This window comes from Haemaphysalis longicornis, unplaced genomic scaffold (assembly GCF_048455015.1).
Source record: "Haemaphysalis longicornis isolate Haplotype H1 unplaced genomic scaffold, Haemaphysalis longicornis Haplotype H1 scaffold_1, whole genome shotgun sequence".
NCBI lineage: Eukaryota > Metazoa > Arthropoda > Arachnida > Ixodida > Ixodidae > Haemaphysalis > Haemaphysalis longicornis.
In genome coordinates, this window is record NW_027526203.1 from 160,664,474 (window position 1) to 160,683,342 (window position 18,869).

At 48.8% G+C, this 18,869-nt stretch overlaps 1 protein-coding gene across 1 annotated transcript in view; it reads left to right on the forward strand.

The window, feature by feature from the left end:
• Window positions 1–4,958: 4,958 nt before the first annotated feature.
• Window positions 4,959–18,869, forward strand: part of LOC144138640 (peroxisomal ATPase PEX6-like) — a 122,629-nt gene continuing 108,718 nt past the window's right edge. Inside the window, exons 1-4 of the mRNA XM_077671032.1 lie at window positions 4,959–5,839; window positions 7,096–7,238; window positions 10,474–10,680; window positions 13,371–13,545. Of these exons, the coding sequence (XP_077527158.1) occupies window positions 5,294–5,839; window positions 7,096–7,238; window positions 10,474–10,680; window positions 13,371–13,545 (1,071 nt within the window). The 5' untranslated portion in view covers window positions 4,959–5,293. The remainder of the gene's footprint in view (window positions 5,840–7,095; window positions 7,239–10,473; window positions 10,681–13,370; window positions 13,546–18,869) is intronic.

An 18,869-nucleotide genomic window follows, 5' to 3' on the forward strand; every position in this document is an offset into this window, starting at 1 on the left:
GGTAAAAATTTGCATTACAACCAGTTAGTTGAGGACATAATTTCATATTTTCGCGGCTTCATGTGGCGCAAAAAGGAAAGTTCAACAGAAAAGTTTAAAATCGCCCTACGCTCGGCGGAAAAATGGCAGAACGGCCCTACGGCCCTACGACAAGAAAAAATTTCCCAAAACCCTACATGTAGGGCGAAAACCCTACAGTTGGCAACACTGGCCGAATTGCGCCTCGGCCAAACCTTCCGCGGAAGGCGTGACCGAACTTGTATGCGCCGCAGAGTCGCCTCTCCTTTTCCCTTCTCAACGGCTGATCCGATTCATACCACGTACGAACGGCCCGCGGCAGACGCGCAGCGACATGCCTGGAGATGCCGCTGTGTCGCCTTCCCTTTCCCCGTCGTGGTGGCTCGGGTGACGCAACCGCTTCGCCTCCATTCGTCGGATTCAAACTTGGGCCAGCGAGAGTCCTGATTGGAGTGATTCAAACCGCTCGCGGCTGCAATGGACCCCCGGGGGTATAAAACCAGCCCGGAAGCACAGCGAGCGCGGCACTTTTCGGAGGCACCGAGTTGAGACGTGCTGTCGCCTTTGTGCGTGCCATGAAACGCTTTTGTTACCCTTGTACATAGATGTATATAAATGTTTCTTCAACTCTTCTTCGGCTCGAGAACTTCATCGCTCTGGTCTGCGCGGCGTCGATAGCGGACGGAGCAAGGGAACGTCGCTACACCGGGAACTGCGCCCGGATGGCCAGTCGCAACAGTGGTGGCTGCGGTGAAAGGGCCTAGTCCCAACAGTTGCTACACCGAGAAGGGTGCGGGATGAAATAGAATAATAAACAATACAAATACAAAACGCGCGGAATATTTATGCATTTCGGCGCTTAATCACACCGCGCACTTCGTGACAGTTACTCGATTGCCTTATAATTGACGTAGTACACATTATTGGCACCGAGGACACTATTCCGACCTTTTCTCAAAATCAGTACGGGCGCGTACACCCAACACCGTCGAAGTGACGGGTCCAAGAAGGTTTAAACCTGCGTAGACGGGCCACTGTGGGCGTGCAGCGCCAACTTAAGGCCTTACGCTAACCCAGGGCCTCTGCGCTAACCGATACATGGGCGCCCTCAGTACGGCCACGGCAGCTCATGAATGCATTATCGTTTGCTTTGCCTCTTTATACAGGGCGGTGGCTATCTCTTTGATTGATTGATTGATTGATTGATTGATTGATTGATTGATTGTGAGGTTTAATGCACCGACGATACACTGGTGGTGATGCGCGCCGTACTAGTGGAGTACTCCGGATTAATTTTAACCACCTGGGGATATTTAACGTGCCCCGAAATCTCGAACACACGGGAGTTTTGAAAACGCTTTTCGCCTCCATCAGAAAACAATTTTGATTCAGAAACGTGAATAATAATGGTAGGGAGGCAAATACAGGTCCGCTGTAAAAGAAAGCTTTTTTCTGAAGGTGCAGCTAGCAGGCACCCGGGAAAAAGACAAGAGACGCACCTTGAAGACGTCTTGAAGATGTCGCTCCTGAGCCCACCGAGGACGTAAAGGGGAACAACGAAAAGCTGTTCCTTGAGAACCTAGTGGAATCAAGGTAACGAAGGACCGCCTTCTGGCATTCGCGATCGCAGCAAGGACTACCCTGCCCGTGGATGGAGTAAACGTAGCTGCTTCGAGTGCCCCCTTCGAGTGGCTGTGGGAAACTATTCGAGACCACAGGTCGATGCAAGTTTCGCGCAAGTGCAGGAACATTTCCTTCCAGTACTCGGTGAACTCCAGGTTCCAAACCATGTTCATTCCGTGTAGTTCTAACCACGTCGAACAAAATAACATGTTCTGAGCACACACAACTGACCACCTCCCGGGAAAAATCATTTGGTTACGTCAAAAGATCTCTAACCCTCTGTTCACCACAAACCCCGAAACTATTTTACGAAACTTTCACCGGCATTAAACTTGATATGCATGTGATAGCCGGAACCCTCATGAAAACTATACCCAATTATATACCTCCCTTGAAGCAGATCAGATTCGCGCTGCTAGGTTTGTTTGTTCACGTTACAATACCGGCTCAAAATTTAATACGTTAAGAAGTACCAATGAATTGACCTTCAGCCGTGTCGGACTTTTGAATTCGCCGCAAAGTGTTTCGACTCTGTATTTTACACTAACTATATTATAATTTCCCTTCACAATGCAACATACTTCTCCTCTCTCCCGGACGTTCATCGCATCGATTACCCCTAACGCCTTAACGGGACAGACAACAGATTTTTTTTAGAGTATCTGCTCTTTATCCCACATGAAAGGGCATCACTTCAAACGCCTCGAACCGAACCGGTTTTCCGCGATAGGGCCCTAGAACACTTGAAACCGAAATTTCTAGATATACCAGCCATATGTATTCTGCCAAAACGAATGCTGGGAACCATGGCAGTGAGCGGCGCGGCAACACACTTTTAAGTGTCTGTATTTCCTGCATAAGGTACCTCCTCAGGGGGCGGGGTATATACAAGGTCGAATTTTTGCTAACAAAGAGACGCCATGTTTTTCTCCACATTAAATTATAATTACTGTAGGGTTTTCCTACAGAGAAATCAACACAACGTGTGGCTTGAGGTTTTCGTTATTGCTCCGAACGTGGTCACCGGTAACCGGTCATACTTTGTCCATTAAAAGCTCTGTTCTCCCTTGTTCCTCCCCTCGGTAACCCTACCCGATTTCCCGCGTATTTTGTCTGCTGGTTTGTCTTTCCGCAGCTTGTTGAAACATATTTGATTGGTTGATTGTAGGGTTTAACGCGCCGACGCAACGCAGGCGATGAGGCGCGCCGTAGTGGAGGGCTCCGGATTAATTTTGACCACCTGGGGATCTTGAACGTGCGCCGAAATCTCGCACACACGGGCGTTTTTGCTTTTCGCCTCCATCAGAAAAGCGGCCGCCGCGGCCGGGAATCGAACCCGCGACCTCGTGCTCAGCAGCGCAACGCCTTAGCCACTGAGCCACCGCGGCGGGTGTTGAAACATATTTATCGTCGTATTTACTGAATTGACGCTTATATATATAAAGCGCAAAAAAAAAATAATCACGGCACGATAGCCAGAAAACCGGCCAATGAAGGCCGCGGTTAAGTACGGACCGGCAACCGGCTAGCTGTCTAACACCGGTGTTGCCCCCAAAACCGGCGCGGTGCACAGTGCCCCACGACGGTGCGTACCGGCACGGAGCGTTGATCGAGGACAAACGGGGCGGTTCTACCCAGGCGCCATCTCTTAATCTAAGAAATCAACTCATAAAAACATTCACAAGTAACAATACAACACTGTAATGAGACACAGCTATATTTGAAAGTGGTATTTATTGAAGGCCAATGATTATATGTACGCACAACTTAAATCCGTTACACATGCGGAACAACGTACCGCCACCGCTTCCACTAAACAGCTACATACAAGCTGCTTCTAATCTTCGTTTGAGCCATAATGCGAGTGCCTGTTTTGTTCCGCCCTTCCGTTACAGCAAAACAAGTAGGTCTTCATCGTCTAGGCACTCCGGTAACAGTTCATGATAATTCGATCGAACGAAACGAATGTCAATCCCCAACTTTCTGGCAATGCATGCAGCCGCCTTTGAAGTACACAAAGTTCGCGTCCTCATTTACAATCACTGGCCGTTGTTACCACCCGTTAGGAGACTGTCGCATCGTTGCCCGATGAATTCACAAGCACGCCATCCTTGTCAGCAACAATACACAGCTCCGTCCGCCTTGACACGAGTGCGGCGATGGCGCCGTCGCTGCAGCAGACGGCGGAGGAAGCTCCTTCGCCGGCATCGTCCGCGATGCATCTCGGGACTGCACGCCGGCGCACCGTCGACTCTCTCGGTGCGCGGCGGTGCAACCAAAAATTGCCCCGCGATGGTGCACCCCGGTTTATCGAGGACGGACGGTGCACACCGGTGCGGTTTATCGAGGATGAAAAGGCGCACCGGTGTGCCCCGGTGTGCACCGGTGCGGTTAATCGAGGATGCTATAAAAAAACCGGGCGGGCCGGTCAAAAGCCGGCAGGTGGCAACCCTACAGGACCGGGTGGAATCCTTTAGCGCTCGAATCTTTGCGAATTTTGGCTGAGTAGGCCTCACTCAAGGAGAACCCAACACCTCAATTGCCCCTTAGCACGCTGGGGGACTAGGTAGTTCCCATTCTTTGCTACTCAAGTGCACGATCAGCATGAAATGCAGCTGATCGCAGTGCATTTTCTGAGGCCAGGCCTCGCGAACTACGGGCTTGGTATAACAGACAGGCACAATTCCAATAAACCACCGCCCTCAAGAAAGTAATTAACCGCTCTCAAGAAAGTACCTCCAACTGTGAAGAATCACTCAGACAGTCCGCGCGTACATTGCAACGAATCAAGTTCATTGAACGTCGAAGTCAGTTTGCTAAAGAGAAACGGAAAATGTTTTTCTTTTTTTTATCTCAAACCATGTGCGTGTTTGATTTTCTATTATCAACAGATAAACTCCCCGTGCACGGCTTTGGAGTGATCTATACTTTGATTTCGCCCTAACAAATTTCGAGACACGCGGTCGCTGGCATAGAGTTTCACACTAATATGTTGTTATGGGACTGTATGGTCGCTGGGACAAGCGCGTTTGACTGACCCGCCACATTCTTTGGGTGGCGGCGCATGGCGCCGGAACCTTGCACTAGCGCCGACAGCGGCTACGACATGGCTACTGCATGGCTACGACCAACCAATTATTAACGTTGGCTATGGCTGGCTGAACACAAACTTTTTGTTTGCCTGTCTGTGAATATTCTAATTTGACAAAGTGTTTGCTTTATTCACTCAGACAATAAAATTCTTATTTGTGTTTATTATTTAAATTGTCATTACAGAGGTAGTGTACTGGTACTGCCAAAAAAGGTTGAACAAAGTCATCATCATCTCAGTCGTTTGCTATTGTTATTGTCTCGCGGTGTGCTCCTCACGTTCAACAGTTGGTTACAAGCAAAGTTGTTCAAACTCTGATTTGTGCTGAGAAAACAGCCGTTTTTCAAGTCGGACACAACAGATCAAAGCAACGGAACTGACGCTACTCTATCAATGAAGCATGACAATGCGACAGTAATGAGGCGCCCGTTGTTTCTCCAGTCTACTGCTTGGCGTAAGGTAGTCGGTGCTTTTATCACTTTTATCAACACCGCAACAACCCATCCGCGTGCATTTCCACTCAGCCGAGTTTAAACGCATCATTCACTCAACCAGTCGACGATGAAGCGCATTCGGGCCGTGCTGCGTCTCCTTTCGGAGTCTGAGGCGGACCGCACCCAACCCCTGCACGTTCGGATCTCCCGACGCGATGCTGACAAGCTGCTTCTCGGAGGCCCGTCAGATGACGACACACTGGCCCTTGCCGCGCCCGGAAACGTCCAGCTCACATCTCCGGGTCTTTTCGTCAACTACCTAATCGTCGACAACGGCGAAGCTACCACCAGTTCGTCCGCACCATCGGACTCGGTGGAGGTTCTGGTGACGCGAGAGTTGCTTAAACGGTGCGCGCTCAGGGACGGGCAGGCGATGGTCGTCGTGCGGGGCGTGCGCTGCCCGCGTCTCTCGAAGGTGTCTCTCCTGGCCAGGAGTGCCGAGGTGTACGCGCAGCTCAACGGGCCCCAGCTCTGGGAGGCGCTGAGCGGAGGCTTGGCGCAGCGTGGCGTCCTATGCCGCATGAACGACAGCCTGGCCGGATTCGACGGACACTCGGTGCTCGTGCTAGACTGTGAACCCACTCGGCAAGGGCTGATAGTCCCGGAGACGCAGGTGGGTCGCTTTTTTCGCCCTCTTTTGACCGCGCCTTGCGTCTCTCAAAGACGGAGCGAAAAGCGCTGGTGGTTGTGGTGCTCCCAGTGTTTTCTTGGTGCTCTTTGCAGCATGTGTTTCCCGCGATAGACCGAGTGATCAAACTGCGACCACGCTAAGAAGGGGACAGAAACGGCTCCTTTGTCCGCCTAATAGCCACGTTGGCAAGGTCCTCGGAGGCGTTGCCAAATCACCCCCCTACCCGGCTGGGTAAAATCAAGACAGACTGATCAGTTGCAGTGGCGAAACGACACCAGCGAGGATTGCTGTACTGGATGGGATCAGTCTGTCTTGACTTTTACCCAACCGGCCAAACCGCTTCCGCTCACTGACTAGCCAGAGTCACTATCAATAATTAACTGTGACAGCAATACTCGCTGGTGTCGTTTTGCAACTGCCACTGATCAGTCTGTCTTGATTTTACCTAACCGGACAAGCCGCTACCGCTCACTGACTAGCCAGCGTCGGACATGGGTCGCCAGGTAGGGGGGTGATTTGGCAACGCCTACGAGGACCTTGCCGCCACGTTTAGTTCAGCTCTGCCACCTCCTAACTGTCACTTCGGAAATTGAATAGGCTCGCTGCCCTTGGAAGTGCTATGGAAGTGCCGTTGGCGTATCCCACTTGTCAATGTGGAGGGAGCAATTGAATGTGCCACACGGGTAGACAATTGTGCCGTGAGCAACCAAATTCAAGTTAACCAAAGAACACGGACAGTGACGTACTTCATACTTTTGAGTTTGTGAATACTGTGGTCCAAACTAGTCAGTGCACCCTTTCTGGGTCCAGTGCTCTGGGGCATCGCCCCCTGTATTTTACAATGCCAAACGCATCGCCCGCTTCCCAATGGGAGTGAATGGTACGCCTGCGGTGTCCATGTGTCGCAAGGTGGGGCCGCGAGCTGAACCGGCATCACCCGACTGTAACTAAATTCGAGAGCGGCTTGTGCCTGGTTGCCAAGGCAACCGATATTTGAGGTTATCGGAGTAACGACGCAGAGCACATTTTCCCAATGTTGCCGCTTTCCACCATGCGTTGCCCAAGATGAACAGGTCACATGACTAAAGCGCTGGGAAGGCTAGTGATTGGGGGAGAGTGGCCGGAGTAGAAGGAGAGGGCTTGGTTGGCCGGTACGGGCTGATGCGTTTGGCATTGTAAAAATACAGGAGGCGATGTGTGGGACCACCGGGGCACTACACTGGTTCTGTCCCGCGCAGGTTGTGGTGATCCGGTCGTCACAGGAGAGCTTGCCGTCTGCCGAGCCAACCATGTCACCTGGGGATCTGTCCAAGTGGGCAGGCACCATCTGGTACACGAGCTTGCTCATCCAGTCGAAGCAACGGCACAGCCAGGACCAGAGGTGTGCAGTTTGGCTGGTGTTGGCTTGGATCGGCTTGGATGGCTGTCCTACGTCGGCAATTGGTGAAATGAGTGGAAATGAGTGCTCAAGAGTTGCAGGTCGATTACAGTCAGTGTTCTTCAATATACACCAGTTGCTAAACTCCGCATCAGAATTTGGGCAGTGCGGGCCTCCCTACTTCATTAAAGCTGAGGGGCAAGTGTGCCGGCACCTAGGAAACAAAACCTGGACTTTACTTAACATTTACGTCATAGTAAAACTTAATAAAGTAAAGCTTGCTTTTTAGGTTAGAAAGCCGCAAGCACTAGAGTACCACTTTAACTTTCTGCGACAGGCCCCGTGCTTGATCCTGTTTGCGAGCGGGTGGCCAGCCATCCGCTTGGGCGAAATCATGCACGCAGCATTTTTTCGCATGTGGCAGCACCGTGAAAAGGGCACCCAGCACAGCTCAACCAGTTCTCCAGCTGCCTAGATGGCCGCCGGCGGACCAAGCACTGTGCCACCAAAAATGTCGCTTCTGCTTCGTGGCTGTTTGCATGATTCGCTGGAAAGTGCAGTGTTGTCTGCTACAGAGCTATTTTGAATGCTTTTAACTGATAAAGAGGCATTTAATGGGGCTGCCACTCATGTCCCAGTTGATTTGGGGGTACCTACTGCACATTCACTATAAATCTGCCCAATGTGAAATTTCGGTGCAGTTGGCCGTTACAGGAGACAGGTGACAAGTCTAATTCAGTCTATTCAGAACCATTGGGCGTGACCCAGCATAGCAGTTGCAAGCTGGAAGTCGTCACTAGAATTACAGGGTTGTACGGGGCCTGTAGTTAATGTGCAGTAAATGGCTGGGAAATGTGGAGTCGTGCTCTAAGCCTTTGAAGGTGATGCTCAAATTCCCCGCTGTGGCTGCAGTGTGTTGTGCCGCAGGGGTGTGTCCACATAAGAGTGAGCTTGACAATGGCCTGGGTTAGAAACTCACGACTCATTTATTGGAAAGGTGGCAAGGGCTGTATACAGCATTATATACATTCCGTGTACTGTCATAAAACACTGATCCTGTGGAGGAAATGAGGGCAGAGAGCTTTTTTGCATCATTGTAGCATTCGGAAAGATGTCCCACATCTGAAAGGTAACCAGCCATGATTTTCCTTGTTTTCTATCGCGCGAGATTGTATATGCCTGGCTACGGTGATAAAAAAAAATTGTTCGCGTGCCACTGTCGCGTATCCCAGTAGGCAATGTGGAGTCTGTCTGCTCCTCGTAGTTCCTGTTTTCTGTGCTATTCAGCAAAGTAAGATGCATAGCCAACTAGCCCAGTGTCAGACTTCTGTGTAGGCTAGCTACAGTGAAAAAATATTTTGCCCGCACGTCGCTGTCGTGTACCTGACTGGGGAGAGGATAAAAGCTTGGAGTCACAGAAATGTTAAGACGGCATTAAATGGCTCATTGAGGAAAAAAAGGGTAGCGTTTCCGAAACATCAGACTTGCATTTTCATGGGCGTATTCCCAGAAATAAAACACAAAGCAAAATTTGTGCATCAAAAATAACACACAAAAGTGAATAGGAGCCGACGTTTTGTGGCTGCATGGCGTGTGCCTCAGAGCTGAAACACATGTACTCTGGGCACTGCCTTGTTCAGTAGCACAGCAGTCGGCAGCGAACCAGGGCAGTGTGCATGGCACGCTGCTACACTCCTGGCTGGTACTGCGGCCAAATCTGCGCCGAAAGCACAGGAGCACTCGATCACACACTAGCGCTTCTGCATTCACTGCAGGATAAGAAGTGCTAAGGTGTTGTCATTTTTTGGGAATTGTGTGGCTGTTGGTGTTTTGGAACGTAAGAATTTGCTATGGCAGGTGTAATATAAAAACAATAAGAAAGGGAAAAAAAAGACTACTTCCCACAAAATATGTGAACTAAGCCCAGAAGCCTTAAACAACAATACCAAAAGAAATTAATTGCAAGCAATCCACATGCTGACCCAAAAACTACAAGCCACAAAGGCTTGTACAGTAAGGCATATGAAAGGTTCGTTTGTTTCCACCTAATACTAAGATGATGCTGAATGCTGGTGGCATGTCGCAGCAGTGTTGCGGTTACTTCCATGGGGGCGATGGTTGTGCTGTGGTGGCACAAGTGGGAAACTGATGGCAGTGTTTTTGCCTGGGTGCTTTTGGGCCTTACTCGGGATGACCGATCACAGGTGGACCGGGTGGATTGCTGTTAGGCCACACAAGTGACAGAACACAAGGGTGGTGAAGGGCAGAAAGAAGTTGGCCACTTGAAGTCGAAATGAGAAAATCCAGGATTGAACACAGCTGACACAAGTGGGCGTAGGTTGCTAGGACATACCGTTGCTCCTCAGTGATCGTGACGGTGTGTATGAGGCCAACCATTACAGCATGTGATAAAGGCAGTGGGAGCCTAAAAGTAGCCATAATGTTTTGTCCCGAGTTTTAAACAGTGTCATATGCTGAAAATAGGTATGTCTGAGAAGGGTCATATTCTAAAGATGATGTAAGGCCCTTGACTTTCAGGTGAAACCAGGTATTGCGCAACGTAACCAAGTGATGTTCATCAAAGTCGGGTTAAACCTCCTTTGCCCTCAAAATCTTGCTTTAGCCAGTATGTTTATGTTGGCCGAAGTCAGCTGAAGCCTGAAGTGAAACTCTGCTGACTACCTATATCTCACTGTTTTGTATCACATGATTACTTCAGTTCTTTCTGTTCTGAGGAAAACTTCTTTGCAAGGAAGTGCTTGGAGAGGATTGCCGAAATGTAACTATAGGGACATCTTTGCAAGGAAGTGCTTGGAGAGGATTGCCGAAATGTAACTATAGGGACATCAGTCGAATTGCTAGATGCCCTCACACCACCCCGAGCCAGTGTTTCGATGACAGTATTTATAGTTACAAGTTGAAACCGGCCTTAGTCGTAGCATGACGTTGATTATTTTTCCGGAACACCTTCAAAGATTTTGCAAATTCAACTTGCCTCAGTTTTCTGCTGTTACCAGTTGTTTCATGTACACCGCCACTGTTGAGGGTTTTAAATTTTAATGTGTAAATTGACGATGGGCTGACGAAGAGTTTCTTGAACGTTATTAAAACACCAATCTCCCCCCTCCTGATTTTTCTCATTCAAGACAGCACCAGATATTGAGGCCTGAATTTTCAAATTTCGTTTAACAAGCATTTCGGCACGATGTAACCTTTGGGTCTGCTCTACCCTCTGCAGAGCGGGGCGTTCGAGAGTGGCGGTGTCCTGCAGGGGCTCCCTGCGAGTGCACGTGCTGCCCCAGTTGCCTGAGCGGCTGTTTCCGGCAGATGTGGACCCCCTCAACTGCGTGTTCCTCCACTCCAGGACGATGGAGGCGCTCAAAATCACCCCCCATTCCTGGGCCCAAGCGTGTCTCGACGAATCCTCCTCCGAGAGACAGCTCACGTGAGAGGAGGCGCATTTGCGTTAGCTGAAGGGCTGGTTTAAGGGGGCCATGAAGACAAAGTACAAGTTGGGTTCGCTAAAAAGATTTTATCGCAAACTTAGAACAGGTAATGGAGATATTAATATTAAAAGGGAACATGCGAAGCAGTGGCGGCTCCCCAGCCACTTTCCGGCAGCTCCTCTATCACGTCACAAAAACTTGTTTGTTTGATTAGCGGCCACCGACCTAAGCCATCGCCAAGAAACATCATTGGGCAGTTAGGGGGGGGCTCCTGATTCGTTTGATTGTATCACTTGACAGCTAACGTGCAGTTAACACTGATAATTGCGTTTTTAGTGCTGGCTGATAGCAAATCACTCCTGCCCATATCATGTCGATGTCGCGTAGAGGAAATTTTAGAGCAGTTGTTGTGTTTTTTGCGTTAAAAAAACATCTTTTGTGGCCGGAGCTAAGTGATGGACTGAAGGCCAGTTCTTTCGAATTAAACCAAGTTGTATTTTGTCTTCATGGCGCCTTTACCACAGCACTGACATAACTGTGGCCCTACTTGCCCACTGCCGCATTTCCACTTCTGTTACACTATCGCGCAGCTTGGCCCGTGTTGTCGTCGTGTGTCCTTTGTGTTACGCAGGGTCGACAGGGGCACTGGGTACTTTTCTGCCAACGCCCGCACCTGCTTTGCCCAGCGTGTCGGTCCGTGAGCAGGAGGCACCAGTGCACTTTCATCTCAAATGCAAGCTTTGCTGGCGCTTCCTGGGTGGTGAAACACAACACCCCCCTCCGTATCACCCTGCAGCACCTCATTGGGGGGGGGGGGGTGCGAGTAGTGATTTTTGATTCCAAAGTGAATACAAAGCGAATAATGATTTTGTTTTTGGAATATTGTGAACTGAAGTGAGTATTTAGCGACTCTCATTAAGAAACCTGAAATTTGCACTTGATCAAGCATGTTTCAGTAACAACCCTGTCGTCACTGGCCCTTGAGGAGTGCCAGTGACAACAGCATTATTACAGAATCAGTGTGGACAGGGCTTTTTATGCGAAAAAGGAACGTGGAGAAAGAAAGACTTCTTTTCACATCCTGATGACGTGGTCGCACTCAAGCTGCCCTAGTTAACACTCTCGAGGTAAGGAAGCCCAGCTGCGCCAGCAAGCCTCCGTTTGGGGAAGTTGATCTTCTTCTTAAACCTTTTAGGTTCCTGTTTTGTTATGGGATATGAGACATTTTTTTTCCTCGATGACAGAAGACACAGGGCAGAGTTGGCTCAATGCCAAGGACATAAGTGGGGCCCCCCAAAAGTGCCTTCCGCTTGCCGTTTGGCCACATGTCACCAAAGCAGTGTGGGAAAGCCCACCGCTGCGAGCGGGGATCACCCAATGTTTGTTTTCCAACTTTGAGATACTTTGAAAATTTATTCGAAATTTTCTAATAGTGCTACTCAATCCGAAGCTGAATCGAATTTTGCATTATTTGCTTCGATATTTGAAAGTTTCGAATATTAGCACATTCCTACGTTACGTGTAGTATGGTGTGACTGCAGAGTCTACCCAGCTGCCTCCTGTTGTCAACGGTCTAGATATTCTCGTGCACGACAGGGGGGCAGAGGGCTGCTTAGGTGTATGTCACGCCCGGAACCGTCACTGACTCCCACAAGCTCCACACCACCCCTATTCTTTTGAACAAATATGGTACTTTGGTCTCCAATTCTGGCATATCCACTCTCTCTCACATAGTGGGTGTTCATACCTTGTCAGGCAGTCTGCATCTGTTGACAAAAGCCCTCCGTGGCATCTACATGAGGATGTGTATGGAGGTGTCTTTTCTTGTAGAGTCAGAGGCTCCACATCCCTCATCCTTTACTTCTTCCCATCGCAGTACCATGCATTTGCATGCACTGAAATGCAGAGATGAGCGGGGGTCCTGTATAGCACCTGTTTTTGTTGTTGAACAGGATCATAACTGACTAAACGGGATGCAGCGAAGAAGGTGGAAGAGCGCGAATGAGGAGCGCAGTGAAGAATGGATTATGGGGATTGCGAAGGAGTGCGAGGAGGAAAGTGGAGTACAGCAGCACTTCCACAGTTATTTTGCTATCTGATCAAAAGTCATCAAGCTTCCACAACACCAGCTTCCTTGGCTTCGTGGACGGATGCCTCTCTCTGTTGGCACAAAGATAAAACAGTCTGGTATCGCATTAAGCCAATGGAGAGCACCCCGCATGAGAAGTGAACATTGGGTTTTTCACCCTGCCGCCTTGTCCCCGATGCATACGAGCTCTCATCAAAAAAGTGAAGCTAGCTGAGCTTTTGTTACAATTTATGTTCCTCAACAAATCATTAGGATGAGGTCTGATCTTACAAGTGCACGGCCCTAGTGGCAAACTGAAAGCCCATACCAGAAGTCATCAATCAGAACGCATGGCAGCTTAGATAGCCAGCATATGGGCCCTAAGTGACAAATTCCAATTACAGCATTATGCTGTCATGGCATGTGAGTTTGTTGCACGTGCGGCAGCTTTACAGTCAGCACCAGCTCGTATGACGTGCGTGGAGTTTGCCGCATGTGTGGTCACTTCCATGCCTGCGTATGGGTAGCCATGAAGCTACCGGTTTGACTGTAGTCATGGTGCCCTGTGGAGGAGCTTCTTCTGTGGACCCTAATCAGGACCCCTGGTGATTCCCCTTGCAGGCGGCAGGTGTTGGTGTGTGGCCTGGAGTGGCTGCATATGGACTCTCTCGACTTGGCGGCTGGCCGTAGTGGTGGGGAGGAAGGCGTGGCGTACATGAGTCCCCACCTGTGGTTCCACCTGCACAAGCAGGACGGCCCCACGCTGCTCGTGCGACCCACGGCTCGCCTTCGCCTGGTGAGCAATCTCTCTCACACTCCCTGCCTGCATGACTGGCTCTCTCTTTTGGGCAGCAACCTTGTGTGCGCCGAGCAAACATTCTTCCCTTTGTACTTTATTCGTGTCACTCACTCTCTCACTCACTCACTCACTCACTCAATCACTCACTCACTCAATCACTCACTCCCTCCCTCGTTATCTTTTTTTGCACGGTGGCTGCTTTTCTGATGAAGGCAAAAAATGAAAACGCGTGTGGGTTGAGATTTTGATCCACGTTAAAGATCCCCTTCAGGTGGTCAAAATTAATCCGGAGCCCTCCACTACGGTGTGCCTCGTAGCCCATGTGCAGCTTCGGTGTGTTAAACCCCACAATCAATCAATCAGCTTTCTCTTTTGTGCGGCGATCTCGCGTGTGCCGGGCAAATGTCCATCCCTTTGTACTTTACTCATTGCCACAGCACTCTGATTGTAATTGTCATCCCTATCACGACCCATGAGGTATGAATGGGACCACGATTTCGCTCCTTGTAGAAGACAATGCTGGATCGTTCCACTTCTCGCGACAAGTGGAATGGGGATCAGTGGGTGCGTCCAGCCGTTGCCCGTCATCATATCCGTGTTCTCCCTACTGATCTCTCCTGAGCAGAGGTTCACAGGGAACTGCTTTCGCTCTTTGTTTTTCGTGGTCTACACAAGTAGTAGTAGTGATATTCCGAGGAAAAGATGACAGCTTCGAAAGCTGCCCAGTCGTTGAGGGTTCCAGCAAGAACTGTGATAATGCAACTTGCATCCGGTTTGGTTATATATAGGCACACCTTTTGTAAAATCTTTCTTTCTGCAGTGTACCGTACTTACCCGATTCTAACGCGAACCTGATTTTCCAGGCAAAAAGCCGAAAAAACTTGCACCTCCAATTGTAACATGCACGGAACTTTGTGAGCAAGAAAAACGAATGTGACAGAAACAGGCGATTTATTTCCCGAAGTAATCTCACTCATCTCACTCCTTGTCGCTCTTTCAGAGTTCCTTGTTGCTTTCCGCTGATTACAACATTTCTTCCTCGGTGCCGTCAAGCGCGTTCACGACGCCACACTTCTAAACGAACGTTCAACCATGGTCGATGGGATCGTGGCCCACGCCTCACACACCCATCCCGTGAGCTTCTCCAGAGGCGCATGCTTCAGCCAACTGCTCGTTGTGAACGCATGGGTGCCGCTCGTAAGCCGTGGAAGCGGCGCACCTTCGTTGCCGCTGCTGCCATTGCTGTTACGCAAGTGGAACAAGTTGACGATTTGTGTGAACGCCGATAGAAAAGCCTAGGCGTCTAGGCTTCCTGCGTCCGAAAAATCGTTGCTAAAAGCTTTGGCGCCATCTTGAGATGGCGATGGCAATGGGTGGGATGAAATTTCAGCTGTTTCGGCAGTTTCGGTTTCCTATCCGATTCTAACGTGCATGCGATTTTTCGGCCTATTTTTTGGAAAAAAGTCTGTGTTAGAATTGGGCAAGTAAGGTACGTTGTGCATATTCCCAAGGGGTGCCGATATATAACATGCGAGGTGCATGTCAGTCCTTGATTTTTGAAAATTCAATATTGAAGGGCCTTCAGTGTTCTGAAATTTTGTCTTCTGCATGTAAACCCTCGAATTCTTTGGGCGGTAAAGAGGAGGCCTGGTTGTACGACCTTCCTTTCATGGCTGGTCAGCTTGGTTCTGCACACTCCCCGTCAAGAGAATGCTTTTACAATTTAACGTTAGCTCAGGATTGCATGCGGGTTGCATTATACGACGGCTTGGGCAGAACTGAATGTCCTCGCATCATACGAGAGAGAAGCTAGCACCTTCTCTCGTTTGAAGCCCTAACCACATAGATGCGAAATCACGCGTCGCGCGAACGTCGGCGGCGTTTGGCGACAATGCACGGGCACGCAGGAGAAGGCGAGTAACCACATGAGACCGGCGAAGTCACGCTCCAGCCACTGCGGTGGCGTGCATTGCTGGACACGTTTGTATTAACACCATGCCATCCTGTTGAAGTTATGTATGAGTAGTTATTGTCGATTGTTGAACTGCAGTTATCAGGACCTTAGCTTCACACACAAAAAAAGAACAAACATTTGATTGATTGATTTATTTGATTGATTGATTGATTGATTGATTGATTGATTGATTGTAGGGTTTAATGCGCCGGCGCAACGCAGGCGATGAGGCGCGCCGTAGTGGAGGGCTCTGGATTAATTTTGACCACCTGGGAATCTTTAACGTGCACCGAAATCTCGTACACACGGGCGGTTTTGCTTTTCGCCTCCATCAGAAAAGCGGCCGCCGTGAAAAAGAACAAACAAATCACTTGGCAGTCTTTATTCATTGCTAAGCATATTTGCGGGCAAATATTGAAATGCTGCGAAATGTATTTGAAGTCATCACTGAAGTCATCACCCTCAAATCTGAACAAGATAGGACAATAAACGAAGACGCACTTCGTACAACTTCTTTACTTGCTACTTGATTTAAAGGGAAGGTGAAGCGGTTTTAGAATTAATAGACAAGTTGACTAGCAGCAAGTACGCATTGAATAGTTCCCAGGTACGAAATATTTTCTCAATACATGCAACAGAAGCAGCACAATTTGCAAACAAAAGTGGCCCGATGCCCCGCCCCCATCTTGGCGTGCGATGCCGGAAGACTGAAGAGCGGAGGCGAAAACCGGCCGGAAAACATCATACCTGGACTTCCAGCCGGATCGGCCGTCTCTGCCATGCTCTTTTCGCCGTGTTTCGTGTAGATGCTCGCCACAGGAAGAATGATACTTGTTGTTGTTGTTGATAGCACTCATTTGTACAATTTTCGTGTTCAAAAAGTATGCACGAATGCCGTACGAGGCATGCGTTACCATGCCGTATTCCTAAGCAGGATAATACCACGCCGGGATGTTTTAAAACATACGGAAGCGACAGCCGAGGTGGCTGTGCTTGATGACAGAGAATATACTACACTACGTTAGATACTTTGTAAAAACGCTCCAATGCATTTTTCCTCTTTTTTTTTTTTTTTTTTTTGATGCGACGGACCCGAATGTTCACATGAGATGCTAGATTTAGGAAGGATGGTGAATACTGCTATACTTTGGCCCGGGATGTTTCGTTCAGTTCCAGAAACAAAGTCACATTTGTTCAGGAAATACCTGTTTCGTTAAACGCATCGCTTTTCTTTCCCTGATGGGCTTAGAACAGTGTTCACAAACCCAATTTTTGGCGAAACTAAAACAAGGTGCCAATCCTGATAGTTTGTGCCGGATAAGTACCGTTGTGCAGAGTTTTACAGTGACGTGTCCAAGACTACAACTTCTGTGGCTTGTGCTGAGCATGGGCCAAACTTTCGTGCCAGTAAAACAATGACCTTTTGTAGCAGTATATTCACAGTGGAAGCATACGGTATTTTAATGGTATGAAATCACATAGTCCAACATCAAATCTTAAAATCCATCGTGTACACAGACTCTCTTAACGTTGTACGTGCACTTGCATCCATAAAGCGTTCTAAAAACTTTGTCATCAATAATAAGGCTATCATGTCTGCATATGCATCAAACCTTCAAATAACTTTCTGTTGGGTTCCAGGCCACTCTGGAATTGCCGGGAACGAAACCGCAGATCGAATGGCCACTGCTGCTACACTCTTGAATACAATGGACATAGCAACAGTGCCATACGCAGACATGAAGCCACACATCAGACACCAACTTCGCAACAGATGGCAAACATACTGGAGTGAACAAACAGATAACAAGTTACACGTTATAAAACCACGCTTGGGACCATACACCACTGACACACGCAACAGATACACAGAAGTTGCCCTTGCTAGGTTACGGATAGGGCACACACATGTCACACACTCGTATCTCCTCACGGGGTCTTCAAGACCTCTGTGTGGCAGGTGTGGAGAGGCCCTGTCCGTAGTTCACATACTCATTCAATGCAAAGCACTTCACACAACACGACGCAAACACTCCCCACAACTGTACAGACTACACATCCCGTTACACCCAGCTCTTTTCCTGTCTCACGATCCCATGTTTTCTATCAAGTGCGTTTTTAAATATTTAGAAGAAGTTGAATTTTTAGACCTAATCTCGTACCACGCATGATCACTCCCTGGCCCTATACACCAGCCATGCTCATTGTCGTTTTCTGGCTTTACTTTTGTTTTTGCTGACCTATCTCAGTGTTTACGGTTTCAGCTCTCATATATAACCATTGTTTCGGCGCTCTTTGCCCTCAGTTGGCCTTGTGCCATTAACATCCAACCATCATCGTTATCAATCCTCACGGAAGTTCTCTCCTGGAATAGGTAAACAGTATTCCTACAAAGTGAAAGCACCAAGACCACCAGATTACTTATTTTGCAAGTATACATGCCACGAGAAGGTAATATTTGTCTGGAATGAAAAAACACCGCTCCTAACCACCACCGTACCATAATTTGGGAGTGACCAAGGGGGGGGGGGCCTAATTCTTCGCCCAAGATTTCGTGTGCCTGCATATTATAACCTGGCAAGCACTTGTCGCCGCTGAACCTCATGTGTGCTCCAGCGATAGTCGTTGATATATATAATGATGAGACTAAAAAAAGTAGGAGCAAAGAGTAAATATACAGCCTTTATCCGACTAGTGCGGTAAATGCTTAAATCTAGAAATGCTGAAACAGGCCAACGATATATTATCACAAACGTTTGGTGATTGTTACTTAAAGTAACGTAACTACAACATAACTACAACCTTGTCCGACTGGTCGGTTAATTATAACGAAGTGGCCGTAATATTGTAGCAGAACGCGCAACGCACGCGCGAAAATCAAGCCCTGCTAGAGCTGATAATGCTGCAGAGGCACCAGTATGCTACAATGTTTTCAGAATAAATGCAATTCAAGCAGTAAGACGCCACTCGTCGAAGTGCAGCCAACGATCACGGAGGCGCCTTAGCGCCGCTGCCCAAACGCGCGCGCGTGTGTGGGTGTGTGTGTATGGGGATGAGTAAGGGGGGTGGGGTGGGCGACAACGAACAAAGGAAATTCGGAAGCAGAGTCCACTTGTTGGTTTATGCGTGTAACGGTAACATGTCTCGCATATACGTTTACAGCGCATGAACGTTATATTTTCGCGCAGTGCACGTACGTGCTTTTTGCTGGTACATTGTTTATAAAACCCCGCTTAATCTTGGGCATAAATGGTTTCGTATATAGTAACAAACAGTTCAGGCAGTACCTAATATTAGCATAAGGAATAGAAACCCCCTATGCTGGTTGCCCAGTTCAGAAATATTCTGACGGAACCCTCCAGCTGTC